Genomic DNA, 13,931 nt, shown 5'->3' with positions numbered 1-13,931 from the left:
CTGATTTCCTTTACCAGCTGTTTGTTTTCTCCCCCTAATATTGGGATATCCGACTCGTTAAAATGACAATCTGCAAAACGAGCCGTGAACAGATCCCCTGTTGTCGGCTCTAAATATTCGATTATTGATGGGGATTCATACCCAACATATATGCCTAACCTCCTTTGAGGACCCATCTTAGTACGCTGTGGTGGAGCAATTGGAACATATACAGCACATCCAAAAATTCGTAGATGGGAGATATTTGGTTCTTGACCCAAAACCAATTGTGATGGGGAGAACTTATGATGACTTGTTGGTCTCATGCGAATGAGTGCTGCTGCATGTAATATGGCATGTCCCCAAGCAGAAATGGGAAGTTTAGATTTCATGAGCAATGGTTTAGCAATGAACTGAAGTCGCTTAATAAATGACTCTGCAAGACCATTTTGTGTCTGAACATGTGCTACAGGATGTTCAACACTTATTCCAATTGACATGCAATAATTATAAAAGGCCTCAGAAGTAAATTCACCAGCATTGTCAAGACGAATAGTCTTGATGGGATAATCTGGAAAATGTGCTCGTAATCTGATCAATTGGGCAAGTAGTCTCGCAAACGCCAGGTTACGAGTCGATAACAATGATACATGTGACCATCTAGTGGATGCATCAATTAAAACCATAAAATATCTAAATGGTCCACATGGTGGGTGTATTGGCCCACAAATATCTCCTTGTATACGCTCTAAGATAATAGATTCATAATTTATCAGCGGTGATGGCCGAATAATTAACTTGCCTTGTGAGCAAGCAGCACAAGAATGACTTTGAAGAATCTGCTGGGTCTTCAAAGAATGTCCACATGAATTTTCAATGATTTTTCGCATCATCACAGAACCGGGATGGCCTAACCGGTCATGCCAAATTGTAAAGTCATTAGTAAACTTCTGGTTTAGTATAGAATGTGCTTCAATTGCACTTATCTTTGTGTAGTACAAACCAGTAGAGAATGCAGGCAATTTCTCTAAAACATTTTTGGTGCCTTGGGATATGCTTGTGATTTGAAGATATTCATCATTCCCTTCATTTATTGTCTCAATATGATATCCGTTATGACGAATGTCTTTAAAGCTTAATAAATTCCTTTGAGACTTAGGGGAATATAATGCATCAACAAATTTTGTTCCCATAGGCATTAATATATTTGCTCTTCCGGAGCCTTCAATAATTTTTGTACTACCAGATATAGTACTCACACTTATGCTTTTCATTATCAATTGAGAAAAATATCTCTTGCTTTTAAGTATAGTATGAGTAGTGGCACTGTCTGCTAAGCACACATCTTCACCTCTTAATGCTAATTGAGCTTGAGTACTCATGATCTTCAAAGAAATTAAAATAAGATAAAAACACAAACTAATAATAAAAAAAACTAATTGAGAAGTTTAAACCAAACAAAGTCCATAAAGTCATATATTGATGTTAAAAGATGATAGTAAAGTCCATAATGCAAATAGATCAATAAACGTAAACTATTAGAGTTCTATTCATAAAAGATCAAAGTTCATGTCTCTCAAATCTCAATTATTCCCTTCGGGGGTGGTGAAGAAATCAGCAACTTCCAAGTGTGTTGCATTGTCAAAAATCACCTTCACCGTCCTCGAACACAAGATTTGCCTCTACCTTCTTTCCTTTTTGCTTCAATGATTGCTGGTAGAGATCAATAAGATGCTTTGGGGTACGACATACACGAGACTAGTGACCATTTCCTCCACAGCGGTAGCACACACTGGTCGCATTATCCTTCTCGTGTTTGGTACCATTGTTATTGTCCCACTTCTGGTGAGAATAGGAGTTCTTGGAGTAACCACCTCGACCTCTACTAGGTCCATAACCACCTCGACCTCCACTAGGTCCATAACCACCTCGACCTCTAGTAGGTTTATATCCTCTTCCACGGCCACGACCTCTACCACGGCCTCGACCCCTGCTACAGGCATGGTCTTTATTATTTATTGTCTTTCCATCATGGGATGCAGCATTCGCTTCAGGGAATGGTGCAGAACCAGTAGGTCGTAACTCGTGGTTTTTTAATAATAGCTCGTCATTTTGTTCAGCCAGAAGTAGACAAGATATGAGTTCAGAGTATTTCGTGAAACCCTTTTCACGATATTGTTTGCTTAGAAGGAGATTATCTTTGTGAAAGGTGGTGTAAGTCTTTTCCAACATCTCATCATCAGTTATTTTTTCCCCACATAGTTTCAGTTTAGAAGTTATTCGGAACATGGCTGAGTTTAATCACTGATAGATTTATAATCTTGCAGTCTTAAATTTCGCCATTCATAACGAGCTGAGGGTAGTATCACAGTTTTCTGGTTGTCATATCTTTCCTTTAAATTACTCCAAAGCACCTCTACTGGGTCTTTAACAGTTAAATATTCATTCTTTAGAGCCTCATGAAGGTGATGGCGAAGGAATATCATAGCTTTGGCCTTATCTTGATCCGATTCATTATTTCCGGCCTTGATAGTATTACCATGACCCTTTGCAGCCAAATGGATTTCAGCATCTAATACCCATGATAAATAGTTCTTTCCAGAAATATCAAGAGCCACAAATTCAAGTTTCGCGAGATTTGACATAATTCACTATACAAAATAATATTGCAAGATAAAATTAAATAGGATCCAATAAACATATACTATATGGAAAACCATTATTAAATAATGAAACTCATCAAGTGTGGTATTACTCCATGATGTGTTGTTGATTAGTGCGGATATTGTAATAAAAGTAAACTAAAACAAGCATCTCAAGTTTGTTCACTGTATAAAACAAAGTTTTAATATGTGCATGTCGGGTGGTACTTAGAAACAAACCAAGGCAAGATTTCAGTAAGATTCAAAGATTATTGATGGTAATCCAGTACAATGTAATTCAATAGAAGTAATAAAATAGTTACTGCATCAGTCTGAAATACTTTCACTAGACACTATTCATAACCATATACATTAATGCTTCAAGAATCAGCCATACAGAACCAATTCAACAAAAGATAATTCATACTACTTCGTCTAATTGACGATAATCTCTATAATTTTAGTCAAAGCACTAATCTAAATAAGAGATCTAAGTAGAAGATCAAGAATCCTTCCACGGCATGTCCATTATCGAAAAGAAAGCATGTCAGATAATCTCTATATTCCTAAGCCATTCATGAATTCTAATGGAAAGCATTTCAGTGGTATAACTACAAAATCATGCCATCAAAATCGATAAAGAAGATCACACACAAACATATACAAAGTATAAAGTAAATCCCAAACATGAAGTCAATTTAATATAGTAGATGGAATTTGTGCTTGACTTCAAAAAAAAATCCTTAGGCAAAATCGCAAAAACCATGTAGTAAATATATGTCATGAAAAGGCCTAATGATCAGTTGACCACTATGCAATTTGAAGGGATACGGTGAATAGCATTGACAGTTTGATAGTATATAATATCACCCAAACTTTCAAAATCGATCTAAAACTATAACTTTGTACATACTAAAAGCGACCATCCAATATACTATCCATCTAGAAATCATTGAAAAACAATTAATTTATGAAATAATAAATCATATGCGTACCTTTGCTATTAGATATAATTTTAACAAAGGCCTACTGCTCAGTCAGTTAGAACTGGTGCTGATAACGTGTTATAAAATTGAGAGGATTATAGAGTATTGAGAAGAAAGATGATGGAGAGAGTTATTTTATTCACCTCATGGGGTACATATATATATACACAACAATGGAAGAGTCTAGAGTTACGTAATGCGAAAAGTCATGAGGGGATGTTAAAGGTTAGGTAATGCAAAGGGTTGGGCATCCACCTATAATTATTCCATGCATAATAATTATTACATAACACTAGTATATTTGTTCAAAAGCATTATTATTGTTGTTGTTGTACTTATTAATAATTAATATTGATAATTATTATTAATCTTGTTATTATCATTATAAATGTCATTGTTATAACTATTTTAAGTTATTTTGTTGTTATTAAATAATAGAAAATTAAAAGCCACGTGTTAAGAACATAAGATTGGCGCAAAAATAAGAAATATATAAAATATGATAGCTCAAATTCATGACAACGAAACTGCTAACTTCGGATTCCATTTCAAAATAGCTAAGTGCGAGATACAAATTATAAATTTAGATTCGGTATAACTCTTCCCACAGAATTCCAAATCTCTCTAGCTATTTGAAGTTGCACCCTATCCATTTCTTTCTTGCGCAAGTCATTGAACATATCACAATCTGCTCTACTTGGTGCAATATTTACGGTCCTTGAAATCGGTATATCCAACTCATACAATTGTTATGGGACATCCATGTTCGACATGTTTGACAATATTTTCCATCTTTTTTTAAGGGTTCCAAAACATATTTCAATTGTAGTATGGAGAGATGAGTGACAATAATTAAAGTTTTCCAGGTAAAAGAGAAATTAGTAGTAGTACTTAGGTAAAGTTTCATAGTTGTTTGTATATCTTATTTTATATTATATGAAAAAAATGAGTTGAGTCTGCCGATTATTCAAGTGTAAAACACTTTTTTTAAGGGAAAGTGAAACATTTTAGAAGTACTCTTATAAATTAATGACTTGGGTTATAGAATTATTTTAGTAATTATTATTATTATGATGATGATTATAATTATTGTTGTTGTTATTACAATAATGATAATAATAATAATTATTATTATTAATAAAAATTGTGTAAAAGTTGTGATACAAATAAAATGATAATAATAGTAATACTATAAATAAGATCTTATAATGTTTTTCATAATAATGAGTTACAAAGTAATAATATAATAGTAATAATATATTTAAAAAAGATAAGATCTTGTAAAACAGATCAGATGAGATCAGATCTGATCAGATCAGATCAGAAAAATAAGTTCAGATTTGATAAGTTCAGATCAGAAAATTTCAGGTGAACTAAACATAGCCTTAGTCCCCACATTATCTCTATTCCATGCTCTCTATCTCCCTTAAAACAATAAACCCACACTCTCTCTCCTCATTAAAAAAAAGTAAATAACAATGTAGAATTAGGGCCTATGTTTCCCAGCTTATTTTCAGTTCAGTTCAGTTATTTAATTCTCTAATAATAAAAAAATGATAATAATTATTATTATCATTATTATTACTACTACTATTACTATTATTATAAATATTAATATCATTATTACAATTATTAATATATTATTTTTTGGTAAATATGTAAGAGTTATATTACCAATAGGCATGAAAGCACCAACTACAAACACACACAACACCACACACAACATACATCACACCAAAAACCAACTTACAGACACCAGAGCCTCACAACAGGCTCACACAATAGCAGTCATAAGACTCTCAAACCATATACACTCATTTTCACTCCACTTATTACAAATTTTAGACTTAATTCTAATCTACTAATAATGTCACATTGAATTGTCTTGATAAGAACTTCAGGGTTCCACACAGCATCATGCCAAAGAGCATGGTTTTGTGCCTTCCAAGTGTGATACACTGTGGCTGCTAGACTAGCATAAGCCACCTTCTGTTGGTGTCTCTTTCTGATTTTTCTCCCCCATTTCCTCCAATGAACATACAAGTTATCCTACTCACTACAGTAGATTTGCAGCCATCTCATACTGATTAAGTCTCTCCCTTGTCCTCAGTCTCCCCATGCAGCAAGCCATGCAATAAAAGAGTGTTTAGGGATATTCATTGAGCTCCAAACCCAATGATGCCATCTCAATCTCTCCAGGTCACCCTGAGCCATAGGTAACCTTCCTGAATTGTATACTCTTTCCTGCCATCAAGCCACATATTGTTCTGATATGCAGGTCTTAACTTCTCTTTGACTTTACACATCATCTTCCAAGGCCAACTTGCATTAATTGGTGCAACATAATCCCACCAAGCTGCTTCTCTAATATAAATACTATGAATCCATCTTATCCAGAGAGTGTCTTCTTTTTTTTTGCAATTTGCCAAATATACTTCCCCAAAGCTGTAGTATTCCACACAACACATTCCCTTACTCCTAGCCCACCACATTTCTTACGCCTGCGAACCCATTCCCATGAGACTAGAGGGGGTTTTTGAAGGTATATGTTGCACTATCCCAGAGATATGCTCTACAAATTTGTGTGACTTTTTGTAAAACATATTGAGGTAGCAAGAATACCTGAGCCCAGTAGGTATGAATGCTCAGCAACACAACATTAACTAAAGTAGTCCTCCCTGCATATGATAGATTCCTAGAAGACCAACACATGATTCTTTTCAGAATTCTATCAATCAGTACATCACAATCAGCAATAGGGATTCTCTTGGATGTAATTGGGACTCCAAGATATCTAAATGGGAACAAGCCCAACTGGAACCCTGTCACTTGAAGTATTCTACTCCTCACCTCTTCTAGAACATTGCCAAAATAAATGGTCGATTTCATATGGTTAGCTTGTAAACCTGAAGCATCTGAAAAGGCTTTTAAGGCTCTAACCATAAGGGTCACAGAATGAGTATCACCCTCACAAAACAGCATATATAAGATCATCTGCAAATATCAGATGATTCATTTTTAACTCTTTACACCTGTAATGATACCGAAATGTCTCTCTATTGCCCACTTTCTTCAGAATTCTTGTGAAGTACTCCATAACCAAAACAAACAACAAAGGGGGAATTGGATCCCCCTGCCTAAGCCCCTTCTTCCCTTTAACGAACCAACTAGACCCCCATTAATGCTAATAGAAAAAGATGGAGAAGAAATACATGTTAAGATCCATCTTTTGAATTATTTAGGGAATTGAAATTTCTCTAGCAGCTCACCAATAAACCTCCAACTGACAGAATCATATGTCTTTCTCAAGTCAATCTTCATAGTACATCTGCTAGACTGACTTTTTCTCTTATAGTGCCTAAGTATATCTTGACAAATAAGGATATTGTGCAAAATTTGTCTATTTGCTACAAATGCACTTTGCACTTGATCCACCAAGCTAGGCAATATCAATTTCAGTCTACCACATAGTAATTTAGAGATTACCTTGTATATAACATTGCAGCATGCAATAGGTCTGGACTGACTAACTTCTTCAGGTTGTTCCACTTTGGGAATTAAGCAAAGTGTTGTGGCATGAATTTGCTTAAGAAGCTGTCCTGACTGAAAGAAATCCAATACATCATTTGTGACCTCCTGCCCCACCTGACCCCAAGCCTTCTTGAAGAAACCACTAGAATAACCATCAGGCCCAACAACTCTATTTTCATCAATCTTAAAGAAAGCATTCTTCACCTCCTCAGTATTGAAAGGAGCTATTAGCCTCTGCTTCATACTTTCCTCCACCCTAGGCCCTTCAGCAATTACTGAATTACTTACATGCCATGTAGCCTCACTCTCAGATCCCAACAACCTCTTATAATATTTCAGAAAAGCTCCCTCCACCTCCTTAGGATTCTCATGCCATCTGCCATTTTCATCCTTGACCCTATAAACCTGCATCTGATGTCTTCTCTTCCTCAGACATGAATGAAAATAGCTAGTATTTTCATCACCTCCTTGAATCCAGTCTTGCTTCACTTTCTGTCTAATGAAGCTCATCTTGGCTTTATTAAAATTGTCATAGCTTCTCGTAGCTTCCTGCTCCTGTCTATGCAAATCAGTATTATGAGGATCTCCATGAATACTCTTTTGGATGTCCATAAGCTTTGTCAAAGCCACAACAACTTCATTCTCCACATGATAGTATTTATTCCTATGCAAACCTTTCAATCCTTGTTTCAATTTCTTTAGCTTGCTCACTACCTTGTACATAGGCACCCCTTCCACCCTCTTCTGCCACCCAGTTTGCACAATATGTAAGAAAGAGTCATCAAGAGCCCACATATTGCAAAACTTAAAGGGTCTAGCAAGCCTTCTCAACCAGAGTGTTATCTAGTTTCACAACACATGCATAGTGATCTGAAATTTCCTTCGAAAGAAACATTGCATAAGCATTCCTAGATGAATTAAGCCATTTAGAGTTGGCTAGAACTCTATCAATCTTCGAAAAAACTCTCTGCTCCTCTTCCTGCTTATTAGACCATGTATAGTAAGGGCCAGATGTAGGATGGTCCTGTACTTTACACTCTCTAATACACTTCCTAAATGGAGCTACTTCATCCAAAGTTACTGCAGAACCTAGTCTTTCCCCTAGATTTAAAACACTATTAAAGTCACCCATTATGATCCAAGCTCCTTTCACATGATGGCTAATCCTCTCAAGATCCCTCCATAACTCCTCCCTTACAACAACATCATTAGCTCCATACACTATAGTAATCTCAAAGATTTCAGCAGTAGCTCTATGAAGCACTTCATAATGAATGTATTGTATGTGCAGCACAACTACATATATTCACCACAAAAACAAAAGGCAACCAAATTAACCAAATTCTTCCTCCAACATGAAATTGATAATGTGTAACAACAGACCAATCCTTACATATACTAGGATAGACTTTAGACAAGTTCTTAGTCTTCACCCTAGTTTCTAGAAGTCCAAAGAACCCAATATTATAATGATTTAAGAAGACTTTAGCATCATTATGTTTATTAGGGCTATTTAGACCTCTAATATTCCCACAACCAATTCTATCCATTTGGAGGAATGGGAACCTCCTCTCCCTGCTGCATACCTTCTTTTTTTATGCTCTCAACTACTAGCTTCTCCTGAGCCTGCCCCTGAGCTTTCTCATTCCCCTTACTACCTGGATCCTCAGTTTGCACTATAATATCTTGAGCTGGCAACTTGGGAGAAAGTACCATTGCTGAATCATGACATATAGGCCTTGCCTGCATTTGCACTTGTACTAGAGCTGGCCTATCACCCTGCACCACCTGTGTTATACCCTCTGTCACCCCGGTTTTGGGCACCCAGGTTTGTTTAGCTAGGCTTAATTTTCTTCATAGCCAATTCATATTTTTTCTGTCTACACATCTCCACTATATGACCAATCCCTCCATAATCACCACAAATTATTGGTTTACACTCATAAACCACCTTCTGCTTCACAACTATCCCCTTCTCATTCATAAATTGAATTTCATCAGGAAACCACTGCCCCATTTCACTTCCACAATTACTCTTGCATACTCAATACACTCCTTTTGTGTCGTAGCTTGATCTGTCCTGATAGGTTTGCCTACAAGGCTTGTAATCTTGTTTAGTGCTACCTGTCCCAGAACTTCAGCGCCAACCCAGGAAATCGAACCCATGTTGGTACCACCTTCACCTCCTCCTTCAATAAGTCCATATCAGTGGACCAGTTCTTCATGATAACAGATTTATTATCATATATAACTGGCCCAACATCCATAGCTTGTTGTTTTCCCTCCAAATTCCTGAACCTAACCACAAACACTCATTAACCCCCATTGCAACTCTATCAACTCCAAATTTACCCCACACACGCCTAACAAAACCATTAACAATACGAGCAGGAGGTTTGATCCCAAGGACATAGCATACAATCATTAAATTCCATAATTCAATTTCTCCCTTAACATCCTCCTCTGAAATTACTATACTAGGTATAGATACATCATTATCAATATTAATCTCAGCATCTTGATTCACATTACTACAAACTTCTAAATCAATACCTTCTTCACGAATACTTTCAAAAAGGCTATGATGCCAAGGTATATTACCTATGTGACTTGTCAGCTGCTACATAGGGTGTGGAGAAGGAACAACACTACCTGATGCTGGACACGTTGGAGTCCTCATCGATGCCACCCAACTAGCCACTTATGTACGCGCCGCCTCAAAATTAGCTCGATCAAGCATTGACGCACGATTCTCCACCGACGCAACTGAAACATAATCCTTCTCCTTCTCCGAGGTCCAACTTAGAGCCACATTCTCTGCAATTTCATTGATATTCTTCATCTTCCTAGCATCCCCTGTTTGTGGTTTCTTCGCCACCTTGATTTGTTGCTTAGCCTTCTGTCCACCATTTCCTTTCTTCGAACCCTTAGCCATGATCCAATAAATGCTGAGGTTCAATGAAACAGTAAACAATGGAAAAACTATGGCGCAATTTTAATTCTAGAGAAAAGCGGCAGTTTCTCTCTCTAGACTCTCATTCCAATCATAACTTGTTACCCTATTATTATATTATTATTATTGTTATTATTACTCCTATTACTATTGCTTTTAAAAGTAACGTATGTCTATTTATACATATTATTGGTGAAAGAAAAAAAATAACCTAATACTTATTCGATTAGGATTATTTTTTCAAGTCCAAAATCTCAACTAAAATAAAGCGTAAAGACGCATAATTGTAGAAAAATCAAATCTAGCACAATCAAAATAACCGATCAACGACAAAGTAAAAAGATTTTAAAAAACGGTAGATTTTGAGCTCTTTGCAAAATTACAGTAAAAAAAACATGGATAATAATGTACACATCCTATTAAATTTGTAACATTCTTTTTAAGCGTTAGGCGATAAAGTATATTATATATTTCGATATTATAATATTGTTGGTCAAGTTATTAGTTTATCTGTTTATCACGGACTAATCCATCTATCTCACAATAATTTATTATAATTTATTAAAATAATTTATTATTATTTTATTTAATAACTTATTATTATTAATAAATCATTATTATGTATTTATTATTAATTGAATAATATTATATTATTATTATCACTACTATTAGTTATAATATAATTCAGTTCAGTTCAATTTAGTTCAGCTGTTTTATGCAGAAAAGAACATACCCTTAGTATTTACGCTCTTCTCCAATTTCTCTTAAAGGGTGAATCTATATTAACTTTTTTATGAAAGAGAGATTTCATTAATTGATGGCCAAACGACATCTACAATAAGTATTAAAGAAAAACAAGACATAATCAGACAAGATCAAAACAAGTTCGTCTTTAATTAAACTACAATGAACCAGATTGAGCAATACAACGCAATCCCCTTGTATTTGCTGGATCACGTAGCTATTGATGGGGAAGTCTATCATTCTGACATAGTTTGGGGAGGAAATTTTTTGATTTAACCATGTTGACCGCATCCGAATTTCCAATACTTCGATGTTGATGGTCTTGAACTTCAACCAATAAGAACAATTTCTCATACCAATTTTTAAACTTCAACGCGGGAAGAGAATAAAACCAAACTCCAAACTCCAAACTCCCATAAAAGGAGAGAAAGAACTCAAAAATTGGGTAGAAAACTCTCAAAAAGAGAGAGAATGGAAGATTATTAAAAACAAAAACAATGAAAACTAGAAGAAAAACGAAGAATTGGGGGCTTACACACCATCGAAAAGATGATGACAGTCCCAAATTAGAAGAAAATAAGTAGGGTTTTTCAAGAGAGAGGGGAGAGGAGGAGGCTAGGGTTTTGACTAATCTATATTTAGTAGAATTTTAAAAAATTATTGAATAGTCAATTTTTAATATAATAAATTTTTATATGATAGAATCAATTATTAGTTTGAGACTTTGGGTCAACCCAAAACTTATTGTATGCCTAATGCGTTAAGGACAAAGAAAATGTGTAGTTCTACTTAGATTATAAAATGTTTTGATTTGATTAGATCCCTGGACTAATTATAGTTTAAATATCCTGAAGTCAACGGTACCAGTATTTTAAAACTAATTCGGACAGCCAACTTCATGCATGGTACATACTAAGATTTTTTTTTTCTTTTGACAGGAATACTTTGGATTGTTAACTTAATGGCGATCTAAAAGAATCTTTATTAGAAAAGTCAAATCTCTTTGAACCCTTGATGTATGCATCGACAGAACATAGAAGTATTCTCCATCACAACGTTTGAGAGTAGCAGTATAATATAACAGCGCAAATCAGAAACATGTCATTTCCTCGGATAAATTTACCGAATTTGCATTTTCACCTTCTTTCCTTCCTTTCGTTCATAATCTTCTTAGTCTTTCGTTCATTTTTAAACTTTTGAAAATAATTTATTTTTAAAGAATTATTTTTGAGTTATTTGTGATGGAGTTTTCGAAATGAAAAAAAATATTGCGAACTAACAATTGTGTTACTTATATAGTACAATTCGTACTCAATTTCATACTGACGTGTATTTCCTTTTTCCTATTTGGCTTTCCCGGTTTATCTTTTTGGTAAGCAGTTTTACAAGTGAATTTTGGATGTGAATGGGAACATACTAAGAAGGGGCTTTCACCTAGATTAGGGTGTTTTTTTATATCGAGTATTGAAACAATATTTACTTTTATTGATAAGAAGTATTATTATTTTTGGTTAAATTCTTCCGCTGCAAGTTATTTTATTAGTTAGTAGTTAGTTGTCGAAAGCGTGTTAGTCACGTGGCTGTAATACTCCTAAATTACTCAAATATTATTTACTAAATTATTTAAGAGAAATTCACAAGAGGGGGTCCAACTATTACCCATTTTCTTTTATAGGTCCTAACACTAGTACATAATTGACGATTTGCGTCGGATGTGAGGCACCCATTTGCGTCGCACATGGGTCCGACGACACAGGTCTCGACGCAGATGAGATAGACAGGATCTACATCGGACTAGCGCACGACGAAATTGATGAGTTATTTGGGTTGGACATTGCCCAACGTGCGATGCAAATGGGAGATGCCAAGCCATAACCCTAGCAGCCCAACAAGCCTAGGGACCTACCATCTGCGTCGCATGTGGTACTTGTGCACGCAAATGGTAGGTTGTTTTTTTCCAGCCTTTTCTTTCCACCAGCATTCAAATTGCAATAAAATAAAAACAACAGATTAAAATACGCTTAATTGCAGCAGATTAAATAACCATTCATATTCCAAACCATGATTTTTTTCCTCTTTACAATTGTTATGTAATCAGAAAACATGAACAATAAAAATCTAAAATGAAAAACTTATACAAATCATATATAGAAAGATCGAAATATAGAAGTTTGGAACAAGTTGCAGTAGCGGGGAAGCGGCGGCCGGGGCAGCGGGACAGGGTGGCACATAGAGCGGAAGGCCGAGAGTTGACCGGGTAAGCGAGTGGAGGACAGAGACTCAACTTGTTCCATTTCAACCATTCAACCACCAAATTCAATCCCTTGGAAAAAAAAATTCACCCCAATATTTCCTAGGTTTTGAAACAAACCACAAAATCAAAATCGACGAATCCATCAGATCCTAAAATGCAAAGCACAAAATCAAAATCGACGAATCGAATCGAATCAAAACAAAATTGTGCCCTAGAAAAAGGAAATAAAACGAGAAAAAATAAACTAAAATAAAAGGAAATACAATTGTAGTAATGAAGAAATCGTATTTTGAAGGATTAGATTTCAAAAAAACTAAATAACAAGAAAAAAGAGGGAGCGTACCTTGATGTTGACGACTAGATTTCCAAAAACCGCCATTGAAGGATTCATTGAGAACACGGGGAAGTGAACGACAAAATCGGTGAAAGCGAGTAGGAGGAGAGAGAAACAACTAATGTAAACCGGCGACAAATTGTTGAATTTCTTGGCGAGAAACACCGCGACAGTGAGAGAACGAGAGAGAAGGAATAAAGATGGGAAAGAGATAAGGAGAGAGAGAGAGAGACGACTGTGTGAGGAAGAAAGAGTTGGAGGAAGCGACTTTTGGATCCATGGGCTGGGCTTTCACTCATCTGGCGTCGCACCCTACTTAACATCCGACGCACATTATTGGGCTTTAAACATTGTTATGTGCGTCGCATTTTTGGCCCATCCGACGCACATAGCTGTTTTGCGTCGCACACTAGTTAAATACGACGCACATAGGTTGTCTTTTGCGTCGATTCTTTGTTGCATGCGACACAAATGAGTCTTCTGCGACGTTTGTCCTGTTGTGCGATGT

General features: G+C 35.7%; 2 protein-coding genes across 2 annotated transcripts; both read right to left on the bottom strand.

Moving 5' to 3' along the window:
* Positions 1–1,682: 1,682 nt before the first annotated feature.
* Positions 1,683–2,260, bottom strand: LOC130590936 (glycine-rich RNA-binding, abscisic acid-inducible protein-like). Its single transcript, XM_057393732.1, has one exon. The coding sequence runs from the start codon at positions 2,209–2,211 to the stop codon at positions 1,738–1,740; it is 474 nt and encodes a 157-aa protein (XP_057249715.1). The 5' UTR covers positions 2,212–2,260; the 3' UTR covers positions 1,683–1,737.
* Positions 2,261–2,276: 16 nt separating this feature from the next.
* On the bottom strand, positions 2,277–2,624 carry LOC125496448 (uncharacterized). Its single transcript, XM_048641902.1, has one exon. The coding sequence runs from the start codon at positions 2,622–2,624 to the stop codon at positions 2,277–2,279; it is 348 nt and encodes a 115-aa protein (XP_048497859.1).
* Positions 2,625–13,931: the final 11,307 nt, after the last annotated feature.

This window comes from Beta vulgaris, chromosome 4, assembly GCF_026745355.1.
Source record: "Beta vulgaris subsp. vulgaris cultivar EL10 chromosome 4, EL10.2, whole genome shotgun sequence".
In the NCBI taxonomy this organism is placed as follows: Eukaryota; Viridiplantae; Streptophyta; class Magnoliopsida; order Caryophyllales; family Amaranthaceae; genus Beta; species Beta vulgaris.
Note: the sequence above shows the minus strand (reverse complement) of the source record. Positions and strands in the feature narration are given on the sequence as shown.

Excerpts from the sequence above, each read along its gene's own strand:
- LOC130590936 (XM_057393732.1), bottom strand. The coding sequence starts at position 2,211 with ATGTTGGAAAAGACTTACACCACCTTTCACAAAGATAATCTCCTTCTA.
- LOC125496448 (XM_048641902.1), bottom strand. The coding sequence starts at position 2,624 with ATGTCAAATCTCGCGAAACTTGAATTTGTGGCTCTTGATATTTCTGGA.